This window comes from Desmodus rotundus, chromosome 5 (genome assembly GCF_022682495.2).
Source record: "Desmodus rotundus isolate HL8 chromosome 5, HLdesRot8A.1, whole genome shotgun sequence".
NCBI lineage: Eukaryota > Metazoa > Chordata > Mammalia > Chiroptera > Phyllostomidae > Desmodus > Desmodus rotundus.
Window position 1 is genome coordinate 162,990,245 of NC_071391.1, and position 18,023 is coordinate 163,008,267.

Sequence of the window (18,023 nt, forward strand, 5' to 3'; positions counted from 1 at the left end):
GGCATCCAATTAATATAACATAATTTAATTTCTTGTAGCAAATAGCTGAAGAGAGCCAGATTCGAATTGAACTGCAGATGACACTGGACAGTAAAGACAGTGACATTGAGCAGCTGCGGTCACAGCTCCAGGCCTTACACATGGGCATGGACAGTTCCAGCACAGGCAGTGGGCCCGGGGATGCTGAGGCAGATGATGGGTTTCCAGGTACAAGCTTGTTTTTAACCCTTATGTTTATTTTTATTAAAAGACTTTTGTCTTAAATATAAATCTGATGATTGTTTTAAAGCCCTGTGACTGACTTTGTTCTTGAGGGAAAACGTTTGTCATTTCTTTAAGGGAAAAACCTACTCCTTGGAGTGGGGATTCAAACAACAGTTTAAACTTACTTGACTTAGTGATTTTTGGCAAAATTTTTCATTAAAAAATGCAAAGGAAAATTCCACATATTTAGTTATTTAAATGAGCTTATTATATAGTTGAGGTAGCTTTCTTTCTAAGTTTTTATTTTTTCTTCTCTTAACTCTTTTCTGCATTCTTACTTTCTTTATGTTGGGTGTTCAGTCCATATCACTCAGTCACACACTATGGAATCCATGTCATTCACCTACCAGCGCTCCTCCACCTCTCTCAATATTGCCACTAAGCCTTCCAGTTCTCGCACGCTTCTTGACCCTGACCCTGACTCTGACTCAGAAGAAGACTCTTTGCCTTACTTACCTATTTCATCGGGACCTAATGATACAGGTGATATCCTGAAAACCTTTCACCTTTCTTGCTACCCTTAATTTTAGTCCTTGTGAAAAACTTTTGAAACATTAACTAATATTCACTAACTCTCACCGGTTGCTCTACTCTCAATTAAAAAGAGACTGCTGCATGAACAAAGAGTTTGTTTTCAGGGTATTTGCACATGGCACTGCTGTTACAGTACAATTGATAGATTTATTTTGTCAGCCTACAAGAAAGGAGGCGGCGCTTTGTATCATTTTAAGAGCGTATGGTTTCACAGCCTGTTTTATCCATTTTCAACCAAGAAGAGCTTTCTGAAATTTCATATCCAGAATGACAGTACCGAAAAGGCGTATAGGCTGTCTTAGAGGATGTGTTTGGGTTTTCAGTGAGTGCTCACCTAGGCAACATTTTACTAGGCCTTAAAAGAGTGCAAGACAATTTGACCTGATCCTTGTCCTTGTAGTTTAAGTGAAGAAACTGCACAGAAAGTACATAAAATTATGTTTAACACAAAGTTAGCATAAGTACAAAAACATCTAATATTGATGCTACAGGAAATAGTGTAGGGACAGTTGAGAGTGAGATAAAATTTAGCCTCTTATTGGTGGGGAGTGGTGGGAGGAAAGGACAACTGTACTTGAACAACAATAAAAAACAAAATTAAAAAAAAAGAAATCAAAGTAAAATAACAATGGTTATCATATTTTGCCATGTGTCATGTGCTCCCGTGTATAATGCACATCCTTATTTTTCCCTCAAAAATTTGGGCCAAAAAGTACGCATTATACATGGCAAAATACTACATTGTTACCACACTTCCCAGGTATACATCAGCATATAATATAAAACACAAGTGATTGTACTGAAGTTGTTTTAGAGCGTAGCAATGAAATTTTTTCAGTCATATGCATATTGTTAGAAGTCACCTGATTTAGTCCCTTAAACTGGTTTAGGACCATGTCCAGGCATTGAGCATGTGGACTGTTTTTGATGAAAGCATTTCTGTGGGAGAGTTTGGAAGGGAAGAGGGTGTACAGGTGCTGGAGTCAGAGACTTGTCCCTGTGTGACCTTCGTGTGGGGCAGTGAGGAGTAAAGAAAGTTTACGCAAAGCATCTAGCATGGTTCAGACACGTAGTAGATATAAAACAAGTGATAGTTACTTTTATTATTAGAATAATGTCAGAAATGTTTATTTTACTTAGTTTATTAAAAGATGTTAATGAAATGCCAGTAGAACAAATTCTAAGTATTCAGTTTCCTTTACTATAATTTTATTGGTTTTAACATTTTGGAATTAAGAAATCTTTTGGTTATATCTCTGCTCACTAATCAAATTTAATTTGTAATGTACACAATTTTATTTCATTTTATTACAGCCATGCTAGACGTTCATTTTCCCTGAACGTGTAATTACTCACTCAAAATGTTTTCTCTTAGAAGAAAATGTGTGGCATATCTGTAGTTAGGCCTCCTTCCAAAGGAAAAACAAAGGACTCCAGTACAGGTGGATTAGTGAGAATAGAGAGCTGCTTCTCTTTCTTGTAACTTTTCTGCCGAACTTTGCAAGTGCATGACTTTAATCAGTGGGGCATTTGACTTTATAAACTACAGAATATGTACTTCCAGTGTGATATAACCTGGGTTTTGTTTGCATTGCATAGCTTATACTGATCCCGCATTATTATTATATCCTAGATAATGTGCAGTGGTACATTCTAAAGGGCATAATTGATTTGTTTTGTGACTTTTATATTAAAATTGTATTAAATTCCCCATTTTCTTAGGAGAATTTTTCTATTTTTCCTCATATGTTGGGTTTTTCTTACAGAATCAAGACTAGAGGGATGGCTTTCCTTGCCTGTGAGAAACAACACTAAGAAGTTTGGATGGGTTAGAAAAGTAAGTGGTGCTTTGGAATATGGACTTCGCTCTTGGTTGGTTTGGCTACAGCCCACTCACTTCTGTGGTGGTAAGATGCGCCTAACTGACCTAACTAGGCATTGAGACACATAAAACTTGTCTGTGCTTTCTGGGTTGGAGTGATGTGATTTTATATATCTTTGTAAAAAGTAACTTTATCATTAATAGATTGTTAATAATAAAACATGTTTTGGTGTTAGGAAAATAGAAGCCTGTGCTTTTGCACTTCTGGTGGGAAAGCAACTCTGGATATGACAGAAAGACCCCCTTATTGCATTTCTGTTACTGTGATTATTGATGTTATCATGTTCATTTTTGATGTGTCTAGTTCATTCAGGGATTTTGTGGTAACAAAGTACCACAGGCTGGGTAGCTTAGGAAAAACAGAAGCTTACTTCTCGTGATTCTGGAGGCTGGAGGTCCAGGACGCTGGCATGGTTGGGCTCTGGTGAAGGCCTCTTCTGGACTGCAGACTTCCTGCTGAGTTCTCCCTGGGCAGAAGGGGACCAGGGTCTCCCTGGAACCCCCTTCATAAGACTATCAATCCTATTTATGAGGGCTTTGCTCTCAGGACCTAATCACCTTCCGAAGGCCCTTCCTCCTAATACTGTCCCGTTAGGTGTTAGGTTTGACATACCAATCTGAGGGGAAAATAAACAGTAATAGGTTACCTATGCTGTTGGATCTTGAAGCTAAATCAATCTAAAAATATATCTGAATTCACTTTTAATTTGCTTATTTAAATTATATACAAGCAAAATTTTTTATTATTTTAAAGAAGACTTTTCTAAGGGTATATTAAGAACTTTTTAGTTATTTAACTTAGGTATTTTATGTGATTTTTTTTTGCTAATAGAAAATTTATTTTCAGAGAAAATAAAATATATGTCAACTTCAATCATTGTTTAATTTCTTCCCTTCCTCTTTTTAACAGTATGTGATTGTAAGCAGTAAGAAGATTCTTTTCTATGACAGTGAACAAGATAAAGAGCAATCTAATCCTTACATGGTTTTAGATATAGAGTAAGTGTTTTTTACTAGAATATTTCGGAACTTCATTTTTTAAAGTATAAGAGATTAATGACATTTTTTGTCAAGTTACTGCAATGTATGAGTCATACATTACATGTATTTATGCATATAGGATAGCTCCTGCTGTACTGTTGCTACATTTTTTATATTTGCTTCGTACAGATGGAAGTCTGGGATATAAAGTTAGCTAAAACATTTTTATTTCATGGGTCTTTACTGTGTTGTTTTCTGAAACTAATCATAAAACTTTCTGACTTACTGAAAATTTCTCCAAATCTCAAGGAGTGATTGATGTAATAGAGCAAGATATTCTTTGACCTTCTAACATGGGTCAAAGTAGTCAGTTTTAACTTCTGGCTAGTATAGGATAACTAATGTAATTTGATCTTTTGGTAATATTTCATTCCTTTATTAAAAATTTTTTATAGCAAGTTGTTTCATGTCCGACCAGTTACACAGACAGATGTATATAGAGCAGATGCGAAAGAAATTCCAAGGATATTTCAGGTAAACATAGTTTCACTTTGGTTTTGGTTGGTTGGTTGTTTTTTGTTTTGTTTTCATTTTCATTTTTAGAAATTTTTTAAGAGTTACGTGACATCGGATTCTTTTATTCCTGGGCCATCTTCAGATTATCTTTCAGTTTTAGTCCTATTTAAAGGTGGTTCATTCTTTTGTGACTTTTCATGCCTATTCTGTCTGGATATGTCTTCATTCCTCTCTCCATTTTACATTTTAAAGTCTGTAGTGTATTTATATCATGTTTCTGGCCTTTGCCAACCTTTTGTTCAAGGTTGCTTATGACTTTTTAAGCATTAAACTTTCTCCCTCTGGTTTTGGTTTTATGCTCTGCTCTCTAGGAAGTGAAAAAAGTTGCTCATAAAGTTAAATTTTGTACCCAGTAGCCCTTTTCTTCTGGTGTAACGTGAAGCCAAATTCTTCTTTTTACTACTTTCATTTTAAAGTTAGTCAAACGGTTGGTGTGGCTCAGTGCATTAAATTCCGGTCTGCAAACCAAAAGGTCTCTGGTTTGATTCCTGGTCAGGGCACATGCTTGGGTTGCAGGCCAGGTCCCCAGTAGGGGGCATGCAAGAGGCAACTGATTGATGTGTCTCTCACACATCGATGTTTCTCTCCCTCTCTTCCTTCCCCTCTCTCTAAAAATAAATAAATAAAATATTTAAAATTAGTCAAACCAACAATTAGTCATTGAGTTCCTTCTACGTAAAAGCCATTGTGCTTGGCGTGCTGTGGGGGAATTATTTTCTGGTGCTTGTCATGTTAACTTGGAGTATGTCACACATCTTCCCCTCTGTCCCTTTCTCCCTCAATTCTCCAGACACAAATCTTTTCAGTTACAGCTGTGTTTGCAGTTATCAGCAGTCATGTAATTGCCACATCTCTTCAGGTGATTATTTTGAACACTCCCTTCCAGAAAAACTTTCTAGCACCCCTCAAGTGTAAATTTACATTTTGCTAGCTTAATCTGATAAAACTGCTGAAACATAGTAAGATATCATGGAGGAAAAAAGAAGGCACCGTCTGAACAGGATTGATTCTTTTGAAATGAACCAGTGATGGTATAATGACTTTTCTCATATAAGCTCATGATGAGACAGAACTTACTAACATTTGAATGTCAGGTCCATTTCCTTCTTATTGAATAATAGAGGTTAACTTTATTTTATAGTATAAGAATGTTACTGTATACAAAATTACTTACATTTAGAAATCACTCATTGTGCTTTTTGGTATTTACAGATTCTGTACGCCAATGAAGGAGAAAGTAAGAAGGAACAAGAATTTCCAGTGGAGCCGGTGGGAGAAAAGTCAAATTATATTTGCCACAAAGGACATGAATTTATTCCCACTCTCTATCATTTCCCAACCAACTGTGAGGCTTGTATGAAGCCATTGTGGCACATGTTCAAACCCCCTCCTGCTTTGGAGTGCCGCCGCTGCCATATTAAATGCCATAAAGATCACATGGACAAAAAGGAGGAGATTATAGCACCTTGCAAAGGTAAACAGTAACTTACTAGCTCCATCAATATTATTTCTGTTTGAATCATTTTAAACACATTTAATTTTTTTCAAATATTTTTATAGTGTATTATGATATTTCAACGGCAAAGAATCTGTTGATATTAGCAAATTCTACAGAAGAACAGCAAAAGTGGGTTAGTCGGCTGGTGAAAAAGATACCTAAAAAACCTCCAGCTCCAGACCCTTTTGCACGGTCATCTCCTAGAACTTCAATGAAGATACAGCAGAACCAGTCTATTAGACGGCCAAGTCGACAGCTGGCTCCGAATAAACCAAGGTAATCACTAAAAACATGGTAAAGATTACAGTGTTTCAAAATATTTTGCTATTCATATTTAAACTACACTGTTTTCTAATTACAGTTTTCCTTTCCTTGATATTTTACTTAACTATGGAATACCAAATGTTTGAAACTATTTAAGCTTGCATGTCTCATTCATTGATTTAGATGAATGTAATATAAATTTATTTACTGAATCACACACATATATTAAACTCAAACAAAAATACACAACGGGCTCGTTTCTGTCACATGTCTCTGTGTGACCACAACAGTGTAGGATATAAGCACACCGACTCACCTCTGAGTGTCAGGCACACGCGTCGTGTTTGATGTTGCCAGTGTCATGACGTCTTCTGTGTTAGACGACTTGGGAGGCAGGACTGAAATCCTAATTATTAATTGAAATTTCCAAGTTTAAAATAATAATTTGTTTTTGATTTAAAGAGCGAGCAATATAGATCACCTTTAAAACTGCGGTTATTAACTAATAGGTAAAGTGGACTTTCCTTGTAATTGAAGTGGAGTTGGGAATATGGGACGAGTTCAGAGTGTAGCATTAGTGCACAGAAATATTTGAGGGGAGCCATTTTATGTGGCTACATCATAGTAATGTAGTTATTCATTCAGAATAAACCATTTCTGGTCTTACTAGATACTACAACATTTATAAATATAGCTCTTTGTTAAAATGAAGATTTGGTTAGCTAAAGGGTAAAGTATATACTTAGATCAGGTGTCTAATTTCAGGTATCCTTTTTGTTCCCTAACACAGGACCTTCAGTATATGAATAATGATGTGCATTGGCTGTATTATCAGAAAGCTTTTCATTCTAACCACAAACATCTTATATGAAACTTTTCTTGAAACTAATATCTCAAGGAAATAATTTAGAGTGACAAAGGTAGAATTGGTGTTACAGCAGTGAAAATATTGAATTTTTGTGTGAGGTATGCTAAAAAATATTATGAAATTAGTGATTATATGATAGTAATTAAGCTGAAGAAACTTAAATAATTCAGAGATGCTTGAGGTCCTTTCGTGTGCCATGTGCCAAACATCTAAAAATTATTAAATTTCTAGTATTAATATTGTAGAACTATTAATGCATAAATGCTGTCTTAATACTTAACCATATATAGTGCTTTACAGCTTCTGAAGTGCTTCTGTATATAATTTAACTATATATTCTCTTATTTGATCTTTACAATTCTCCTGTGGAGTGTATTTGGTATTATCTTTCTTTTTGATTCAGACTCCAGAAGGGCAAATAATTTGTTTAGTTTCAGGACTATAAGAACTCTAGTCTTTTTTATATATTTTATTCTTTTGTTGTGTTTGATGAGTTAGTGATTTCACTACATGTGATGACACATAGGGTTTGTTTATGGAGCAACTTCCAGACCCAGCGAGGCACACGTTCAGTTGCATGACTTTCATGTTCACTCACTTTCCTTCTTCCTCCTCCCGCAGTTTGGCATTATGGTCTCTTTGAAAGCACATTTACTTTTGATTTTTGTTACTTTTTGTTTTGTTTTAGTTCTGGCCCTGCCCTTCGAATCATTCTTCATTGATATTTTTTAATACATTTTGCGTAGCAACAGTAAGTAACAGGGATTTCTTTCTCTCACAGCTATGCATGTAGATAAAACTAATAGCAAAACTGACTGTAAAATGTATAGAGTATTTTTGTGAAAATTTTTAATCTAATACACTCTTTGAAATTTTAAATGTAAAGATGAGTACATTTAAAATACAATTTTGTATTTTATACCTCTGCAACAGTATTTCCATTGGGTTTAACATCTCCGCCTCCGTCGCTCTTTAACTCGTGCAGTTGCAGCTGGGTCCATCTCACACGAGTAACGGCACAGTTCGCACTGCTTTCTGGGTGTGACATTCAAGACCAGAACAGATGGGAGGGTGTACAGGGCAGAATGAGGGCTAGTGAGCTGTTTGAAAGTATAACTCATGGAGCAAGTGAAGAAACTGAGGGTGTGTAGTCTTCTGAAGAAGTTATTTGAAAGGATGGGCAATCCTAAATAGCAATAAAGATTTTTAAAGTATAAAGTACTTCTGCTTAGAAGATGTATTAGAACAAGAGCCAAGCAGAGAGGCACATTTTTAACTCAGCAAGGGCAAGCTGTCAAGTAGTCGGAAGCTCCGGAGTGGGGAGGGTTAGTTGTCTCTAGAAGAGCGAGCACCCTGTCGCTGCAGGTGTTTAGCTGATTTAGAGGCTGCTCGGGGCACAGGCTCCTCAGTCTGTCCTGTGTACGCAGCCTGACATTGTGCAGCGTGGCTCCTGTAGATAACATTCTGCTAATTTATAACACATTCCTCTAGAAAGGTGGGTAGAGCTGTTAAAAGATCATCCAAGAAAATTTAGGACCAGAATTTCAGGTGTATATCAGCAATAATTTAATATCTAGCTATTTATTTATGTTTACTTAATATTACTCTTAGTACTAATCAGTCTAGCTTTAGTTTAATTAACATGGGGTCTTCTTAAAAACAAATTTTAGCTTTGTTAGATATCCTATATATATGTATACATATACACACACGTATGTGTACATATATATATGAAGTGATATAAATGCTATAACAGAATACCCATAAATACACCTAATCTTTTTTTTAACTTTTTTCTCAGTGTCTGCTTTGAAGTGTTAGCTATTATTATTATTATTATTATTAACATTTTTGAGGGCATATTATATATGCCAGACACTTTCTTTAACTGTACTAAACTACCCTTACAACCACCCTGTGATTCAGCGTTAATTCCCACCTAACAGACGACGCCACTGAGATGTAGACACAGTGCGTGCCCAGGGCACACAGCTGCCCAGTTGCAGAGCCAGGAGTTCGGAGCCTCAGTCTAGTTCTGTACTTGGCATTCTCTCTTGTACCTAATGCTCCACGGCCTCACAGTCGTGTGAAGAGAAACAAATTGATGGTTTATAAAACGTGTGGAAATGCTATCCCAGACAAATGTTTTCTTGGTGATTTTGAATTGAAATTAAAATACTGTACTGGAAAGGTAGGAAATTTGTGAACAGAGTGCCGACTTTGGATGAAGACAGTTTGGGAAGACCTGAATTTGTTGCAGTGCCAGACACAAAATACTGGTCTCTGCTGAGGGCCGTGTCTCTTTAATTATTTTTATTTTAAAGAGCTTTTATTTTAAATGCAATATTTAAGCCACATAGAAGAGTATAAGGCAAACATGAAAAAATTCTCATTTATCGAGTTTTAAGAAGTAAGACATTGCCAACACAGTTTAAACGAGGAATGGAGGGAGCTACTATGTCATCATTATCTTATCTTTGTTCTTTTCCATTTCTAAATATCATAAAATTAACAATTATTTGGGAAAAACTAATAAGGTTATATATGACTTTGAAGTGTCAAAAAATCCATAAATGTCAGAAAATACATGTCTGATCTTGGATTAGAAAAGAACTTCCTAAGAATAAAAACAAAGGAAGAAAATAAAGTCAAAGATTGACTAACCAAAAATTAAAGCCTTGCAAATTTTAAAAGCACCATATATCTGCAATATACCATCTTTATATAGAGAGTTTTAAAGAAATTATTAAGAAAAAGGAGATTGCCTCATTCCAGTATAAAAATTAGTGAGGAATATGCAGGTACTGCCATAAATATGAAGTGATCAACCTGATTATTAAGTAAAGAAATTAAAATTAAATTAAAACTATAATGTTAAAATCATTTTTACCTGCCAAACTGGTACAGGTTAAATTCAGCATTCTCAAGATGTAAAGAAATGGGCACTCTCGTATTCTGCTAGTTAAACTCAAAATTAAACATTCCTGTTCTGAAGCAGTGTTTGGCAATAAGTTTCATAGACCTAAATTGATTAATTAAATGGAGGAGATAGTTGAACAGATAATTACAGTATTGTTTAGAATGTTGTTTACAGTAGATTCACAAATGTTATGATCTAGCAAAGGAAAAGTATGGAGAATTCTGCCTGGAGACATCAAGAAAGGTGTCAAAAAAATGGAGTATCAGTAATTTTCCAGGAAAAGATACTCCCAGGCCAGATGTGATGTGCAGAGGCTCTAGGCTGTCAGAATTACGTGCGTGTTTTCAGTGCTTTATGGGTTCAGGGGACTGGGATGGTGGAGAGTGACACTGGGGAGGGGAGCACTGAGCCAGCTTGAAAGGGGCTGTGTACATCATGCCACAGGAGTGTTTATTTTGTCCTTCAAATTGAAGTCCTTCCACAAGACGTCCGTACGCGCACACTTGATGGCAGCGGGAGAAAGCAGCTAAAGAAAGATTGCTTAAGCCAAAATAACGAGAAGTAGAAGACTGGAGGGGGGTGAAGGAGGTTTTAAGGGAAGTCCTGTCATGCACTGCTCTAAGAACTCAGTGATAAGACTTAAAATTTGAAAGGTACACTCTTTAAGGGTTTTGGAAGGAATTGAAATGCAGATTTTTCATAAAGTATGTTAAAATTGAGGCTTGAACACTCAGGAAGGCCTACTGATCTCAATCTCCCGAGCAGGAGAGTTGAAACCACAGCTAAAAGTTATTTTATATGTAAGCCTATAAAAATGAGTATATACAAAGTTGTGATACATAATAAGTGAATACATAATTACACCTGAGTTTATATATTTTCTCAAATAATTGTTATGCATTTAGCACATTTTGGAATAGAGTATTTTGTGTTGGTTTACTTTGAAATTAGGCTAATCATCCATCAATCTAGCCTGTCAGTGATTCTCATTAGAGTCAACCATCTGCATCAGAATTTATCTCAGGGTTTTTATTTAAAACGCAGCCCTGGCTGGTGTGTTTCAGTGGATTGAGTGCTGGCCTATGAACCAAAGGGTTGCCTGTTCAATTCCCAGTCAGGGCACGTGCCTGGGTTGCAGCCCAGGTCCCCAGTAGGGGGCACACAAGAGGCAACCACACATTGATGTTTCTCTCCTTCCCTTTCTCCTTCCCTTCTCCTCTCTCTAAAAATAAGTAAATGTAATCTTTAAAGAAAATAAAATGCAAATATTTGCCCTTCAGTCCAATTATATCAGAATCTCTTGGGATGTGTCCTGGGAGTATACATTATAAATAGTAGTGGGAAAATCATTTACACTGAAGTTTAAGAACCAGTGGCAGTGATCACAGATGAGACTTTAGGGGCCACATGAGTTCCTTGGCATAAATTGACTCATGAACAGCACAATTATTAAACCTTGAAAAAGTTACTTCTGTTTTTTTAAATAAAGATGATTGCAGTATTAGATTATTGGATTGGATTGGACAGAAAAGACTACATATACTGCTGCTCTAAGTCCATTTTATTTAGCCAAGATAACTTGCTAGTGCTGCTTATCCACCTGGTTTTTTCTCTTGTCCCTAGTTCTTCATGGAATACGTAACTGTGAGTGCCGCATTGAGCAAGTAGGGCCCTGCTGGAGTGGAGGAAGCCGTGTTCGTAATTGTTCCCTTTACACTAGGGCATGTGGTGCTGTTCCAGGGAGTGTGAGCGGGCAGTCTGGGCACTTCTGTGAAGGGAGTGCTGACAGGTGCTGAGCTCTCATAGGTCCCACATCGAACTGGGCATCGGGATGGTTGTATGTTCCTCTGGGACTGGTGGAGAGGTTGTGTCTTGTCCCCAAGTACTGTCTTTGTCTTCAGTTCTTGGGTATTCTGGAAAGCATACCTGGCCATATGTATTTACATATAAAGAGAAAGAAGATTTTCCTGTGTATTTCCATCTTAATCATGCTATTATCGGTGAAGGGAAAGTTAACATGCTTACAGCACAAAGTATGGTTTTGAGATTGTAGCATATTAAACTGACATTTCTAAAGAGTGTTACGGTATAAATTTGCAAACCTCCTGTTGCAGATTGCTTGATTTGGCATTTAAAGACTGGGATTGGTCATTTGATGATGTTGATGGTGGTGGTGATGATGATGATGATGACGATGTTTTTGATTTCTGAAGAAATAAATGGGGTAAATCAAAAAGTGAAAAATGAGTTATTTTAGTATTTCCAAGTAGCGCATGTGGTTTGCACTTGGGTTTCATTATTTTTGACTAGTTTTGAGATTTTATTAAGTTGTTTTTAATAGTATGTATTTGAAAAGTAGTTTTCAGAAGTTTCTAACTGAAATTTTTGTTAAGTATAAAAGCGAAATGCTATGTTCAGATTCTTTATTGGCTATATATTTTTCAATACAATTGGAATTATATAATTTTTATCTTAGGAATGAAACATGTAGAAATAACAAAAGGAGCTAATTGTGGTATTTTCTGTTTGTTCCAAAGAAACCATATCCAGAGAAGTAAAATTTACAATGTTTTCAAGTTCCTATAACTGTGTTAGTTTGTGAACATAGCATGGGATTCCCTTCTCCCTCCATCCTTCTCTCTTCCCTTTCCTGCCTCCCTTCTTTTTGCTCCCTTCTAACTTACAAGTGTTGAAACCGCCAAAACTTTGTTAAGTTTAGTAAGTGCTGTGGAATAGTTGTTTCTGATCTGGTTTTCTTTGTGATGCTGTGATATGTTTGCTTTTTGGAAATTTAATGTTTCTCCTGCTGAAGAATGCCAGTGATATGCTGTGAAAGCTCTTGTGCTTTTAGAAAATGTAAAAGAATTTGGTTAATAGTGGCTGAAGTAGATTTAATGAAAATTGAACCTTATGAGTTAAGCGTTTTGCATGGAATGGATTTAAACTAAGGCCTGTCTTAACCTAAGTAAGCACACTGCAAAACATACTTGAGTCATGTAATATTGAGGATGTTTATAACCAGGATATACAGAGTATTTTTCCATATATTTACTATAACAACATGTATGTTCCCATGAACATTCCTTAAATTTGATTCCTTAAAATTCCTTAAAGGAATCAAATTCCTTAAAATTTGATAGATTTTAAGGGTCAAATAGTCAAGTAGAACCTGCTCCGTAAGTCTGCTGTTCTGTCGGCCACGTGAGACAGCCAGCAGTTAACACTCCAAATCAGACTTCGGTTCACGGGAGCTACTCTGGTGACATGGTGTCCGACCCTAACAGTTAGTTACCGGGCTTAACACTGTGTGCTATATTTGTAGCCAGTATGGGAAAATGTGAGAAAGAACATAATTGCATGTGCCTCGAAATTAGAGAAGGAACACAGAGAACATGCTTTGTGCATGATTTAGATGTTAAAATGTAGTCACTGGAAGACTGTAGAGTTTAAGGATGTACATGGAATGCCTTTTCAAAGAATTTAACAGTCTCTTAAATTATTGCACTACCTTGGCTAACTTTATTTTTCCTTTCTTTCCAGCTAACTGCCTTCTATGAATGCAGTCATTATTCAAGGTGATCATATTCTTCCAATTAAAACAAGACTGAAATATGATGGCCCAAAATTTATTAAAAAGCTATATTTTCCTGAGATACTGATATATATATACATATACATACACGTATACATATATATTCCCTTTATTCCTGCAATATAAATTGTAAATCTTGGAGAGTTTTTTGGGGCTTCTTTGGAGCATCAGGTTGAGCCAATAGTGATTGGTTGATAGAGTAAGAATATCCTACGCAACTCTTCCAAACTTGTTCCATTAAGCTCTCTTGGCAGACACTAACACTACATTGCACAAAAGGATTGAGAAGAGTTAAAGAAATCGTTTTTTCAGCTTCAGCAGAGAGATTTCACCAGCGTATTTACCAGAAGAATCTGGGAATGGATTTCACTACAGTGATAGAGACTGCATCAGTAAGAAGTGACCATTATACTGTGTGTGTGTATGTGTGTGTACGGATGTGCAAACACATACACGCAGAGAGAGTACTGTAATACTGCAAGAGGGTTTTTTAAACTTCCCACTTTATTTTTTTATACACAATGATCAGATATCATTACTTAACTACAGTTGCAACTATGCACTTGTATAAAGCCATAATGTTGGGTTTTACATCACTCATCTGTGTGTACCTGTTGGAGCTGCATGTTCGTGTTACTGTAACAAAAACTTTGAACTTAATTATATCAGTTTCCTAATGCTTCATGGTAGGCAACTTTATCCATTTTGAATGCCTTAATTTAATTTTTTTCAAAGTCTTAGCCCTTTTCTGTATTAAAAAAAAAAAGAAAAACAAGTGTTTACCAGCTTTTAGGATGCAAATTTGCTTTGCAGGAGAAAATAGTGCACTATTTTTACATGTAATAGTTATCAACGTCAGCCTATTTTGATTGTATAACAGAATTTTTTTAAATATTGGTGATAGAAACAATAATGGATAGTATTAGAACTAATATATCTTTTATGTATGTCTATTATTCATTCAACCCTTTTTACAGATCTTAGTGTTAGTGTGTGACTCTGAAATGCTTGGAATTTGCTGACTACCCTAGATGTGTTTTTATTTCTGGTAATAACATTTGTGGCTATTTTTACATTTCACACAACATTCAAAATTTATCTCAAATGTAAAGAAAACTAAAACATACTCTAGATATATTTTAAATATTTAAGTGTGATCCCTTAAACACACAATTGTGTATGACAATATTTCAGTATTGGGTTATGAAAACTGGTGATTGGGAAGTAGTGGCCTCAAAGGCCACTTGCTTTTTATTTTTTAAATGCTGTTAAAGTTACAGTTTATGCAGGACCATTCCTGCTGTATTTCTCATCATCCCACAAAAGTGTATGTTTTGTACTGGGACAGTACGCATCAGTGGTAAGCATCAGGTAAAAAGATTATGTAGCCTTTTATCAGTCTCTGTATACATACAACACATGCACAGTTTGGTGTGATGTTGAAATACATCATTTAATATTTCAATGAAGGAATGAAGACATTTTTCACTGATTCCCTTTGAGGTCAGTGTGGAGGTATTTAAAGAGTTAGGTCCCCAATTACATATACTGTTGTGGAAACTGAATAATGGCCTCTGGTCTACCGGTGTCCTGAAACTGAGTCTTCTTCCTCTCCTGGGTGCTGTGTGCACCCGCGCTGATGCTGTCTGTGCTGGAAGTGAACGTGCGTGCCGTAGGCGGCTCCCTGGCCGGTGTGTTCTGCAGTTCTGGTTTGGGGGCACAGATATTTTTTTTAAGTAAGATTTAAAAATGAAAAATATATAAAATTTATATAGAATAAATATTTCCATTCATTAGACTTGTTAAAAGACTGAAATTAATATTTTATATAAAGATTTTGTTACACTATGGGAGGTTCTATCATATTATTCTGAATTGGAGAGTATATATATATTTTTAATAAACTTTATTAAGGTGAAATAATTTGAAGTTTACACATGAGTAATTGAAATATTTGAGTAAAAATGACAAACATTTAAAATTTTGAATGCTGTATATATTAGAGAATATGGAGAATCATGGTGTGATGCAACTATACAGGGACTATTGAAGCGACTTGGAGAGGGGGAAGGTATTCTAAGTGGTGAAAAAAATCTCTCCCATGGAGATTCTTCACATTATATGGTTTGACCTAAGGATTTGTAAGGTGGTTTGTCCAACTAATGGGAATGTGTGCTTAATAAAGATTCTGATCGTGGGTAAGAATGTGCTTTTTACCCTGTTGCCAGTTTCATGTACGTACATGAATGATGCATGCACCTCTCCAAGTGTCCTCTTCCCAACACTCATTAAATGTGACACTGACTTGGTTTAGCAACCAGATTTTGTGCCAGCTCTTTTTCTTGAGGCTCCAAAGCTTCCAAGGAAGATACAGGTCTAAAAGTTGCTTATTTCCTCACCTGATTTCTCCTAGAGCCTTAAATACCTCCTATTGAGAACTGAGAAGTAGTGAATACTGGGATTTTCTTAGTTGGATTTTTGTACTTTTGTGGGGATAGTGAGACAGAAGTAGAAGGAAACTTGTATTACTGTTGGAATTAGTGTATAGTGAATTTTTGGAAAGTATTAATTTTTTAAAAATGCTATCTAGAAGCAAGAATTTTTTAAAGATCTATCTGAACTTTTAAAATGCTGTAGCTAAAGGCTAAGTATACCAATAAACCTGAGCTATAGGTTAGTGTTGTTTAAACTAACCTATGCTGGAGCTGCAGGAGCCTGGCTCTGAAGGATCTCCTCTGTATCAGCTTGTCCGCAGATCCTTAAGGAGAAATGCTCTAGGTTGCCAAACCACAAAATATAAGAAGTTATGCTGCTGTTGTTAATCTATGTCTCTAGGATTCTGGTGGTAAAGTAGACACTATATTACCTTGTTGAAACATGCTTTGAGAAACATGTTTTTAAAAACCCGATGAGAGCAAGTCACTTCTGTGTTGACACTCACTGCTACTGACTCCCCTGCCCGCCCTGGAATCCGGCTTCCACGCCCCTCTGAGTGAAGCCGCCGCGGCTGAGCTGTGAAGCACTTTGAAGGTCAGCACTGTGTAACAGTGCTGACTGTGATGCTGGGGTCCCCTCCTTGATCCCCTTCCCCATGATGAGCTTTGTTTGGGATTGTGCTAAGTTATGAACTGCATGGTTTAGATGATCATAAATATTTGATCAGCTGTCCCCTTTGAACAAGAATCATATCCCCCTGATTTTTCTTTTTTTCTGACTCTGTTGCATCTTTGTAGTAGTGTAATTGTATATTATGCCTGCTTTTTATATCAAAAATAAATAAATAATTAAGACACAAGCATTTCTACTTTTCCTGTGAAATATTCCTGGAATCCTAAAATTTACCCCCAAAGTTTGCCTTCGTTAAAAGATGAGTATAAAAGATGGGTTATGCCCAAGTCATAGTGTAGGTTACAGACTTGAGAATCTTCGTTCCTGCCACTTCCTGCACAGAGAAATACAAAGTAAGGAATTTCAACCAGGAGTCTGTCTCTGATTTGATGGTGGTGTTTTACGGGCATGCACACCTAGACTGTCCTGTGGAGGATCAAGAAGAGGCCTGTAGTGTCAGCAACAGTGCTGACAGGTGTTTTTCTAGAAAGCATTTTAGTAATCGGTGGATTCTTTCTTAGGATATTTAATGGTTATCTCATCTGAGACAGGTTACTCACAAGCCTGAGCGCCTTCATCTGTAACCTGGAGATTGCTTACAGGGTGGTTGTAGGATTAAATAGGGGAATTGTGTGGAGTATCTGGAATAGCTCAAATGTTTGTTCCCTTCCTTCCCAAAGGGAAGAAACGGAGGACTCTTCATCTAAGATAGCATATTCTTAAAGGAACTGCTTTAACAATCAGAGTGAGTACTGGTGTCCCTTCGCCGCTACGTGGTGGCACACTTGCGTGTTAGGTCCTATAGCACCTGGGGACTGCGGGACTGCGGCTCCTTGTGCTCCGAGCACTGTCGTGTTGGCACAGGCAAGGGGAGAGGTCGTGGAGGTCGTCCCAGGCGGCCCCTCTCCCCCAGGCCAGCGTCTGGGCCCTCGGCCACTCCCCATCTCCTTTAAGCGCGGACGCTGCTGGGGCAGCCCTGCGTCTCCAGCTGTGACGACCCACACAGCAGAGAGACACCAGTGTAGACTGGACTTGCCCTCCCATTTCCCGCCCTTCCCTACAATCCAGCAGGAAGCAGCGAACAGAAGTCGCGCCTCCTGTCCAAAGCATCCCGGGTCTTGGTGCAGTGTCCCGGGGTCACTGCTGCAGGCAGAGGGCGTGGCCGTGCGAAGCCCAGGCTGTGACCAGACATGTGGCCACCGGGCTTCACGTGGGACTAGCTTCTGCCCCAGAGTGGCACTCGGGAGACTGGAGGGCGGGAGCACAGCCCCAGCGCCTTTCTGCAAGCCCAGAGGCACAGGGGCGGGGCTTTCAGGGACCTGAGGGCTCGATTAGACCCAGCTTGGCGAGCACTGGGCGGAGGGGGTGGCAGCTTCGTGAATGGGCAGTCTCCTGCCCCTGCCACGGGGGTGGGGGTGGTGACTGCAGCTCCCTCCTAGAGCAACTGTTAAGTGAGGAGCTGGAAGTTTCTCCTTGGAAAAGCTAACGAAAATCTGCTTCCTCATCCTTCTGGTGGGATGGGCGGGGCGGGGCGGC

At 37.5% G+C, this 18,023-nt stretch overlaps 1 protein-coding gene across 1 annotated transcript in view; it reads left to right on the plus strand.

The window, feature by feature from the left end:
- The window catches only part of ROCK2 (Rho associated coiled-coil containing protein kinase 2), a 99,539-nt gene extending 83,270 nt beyond the window's left edge, over positions 1 to 16,269 (plus strand). Inside the window, exons 27-34 of the mRNA XM_053924026.2 lie at positions 39 to 207; positions 2,565 to 2,635; positions 3,591 to 3,679; positions 4,117 to 4,195; positions 5,450 to 5,711; positions 5,798 to 6,011; positions 11,902 to 12,011; positions 13,328 to 16,269. Coding sequence (XP_053780001.1) covers positions 39 to 207; positions 2,565 to 2,635; positions 3,591 to 3,679; positions 4,117 to 4,195; positions 5,450 to 5,711; positions 5,798 to 6,011; positions 11,902 to 11,998 — 981 coding nt within the window. The 3' untranslated portion in view covers positions 11,999 to 12,011; positions 13,328 to 16,269. The remainder of the gene's footprint in view (positions 1 to 38; positions 208 to 2,564; positions 2,636 to 3,590; positions 3,680 to 4,116; positions 4,196 to 5,449; positions 5,712 to 5,797; positions 6,012 to 11,901; positions 12,012 to 13,327) is intronic.
- The last annotated feature ends 1,754 nt before the right edge of the window (positions 16,270 to 18,023 follow it).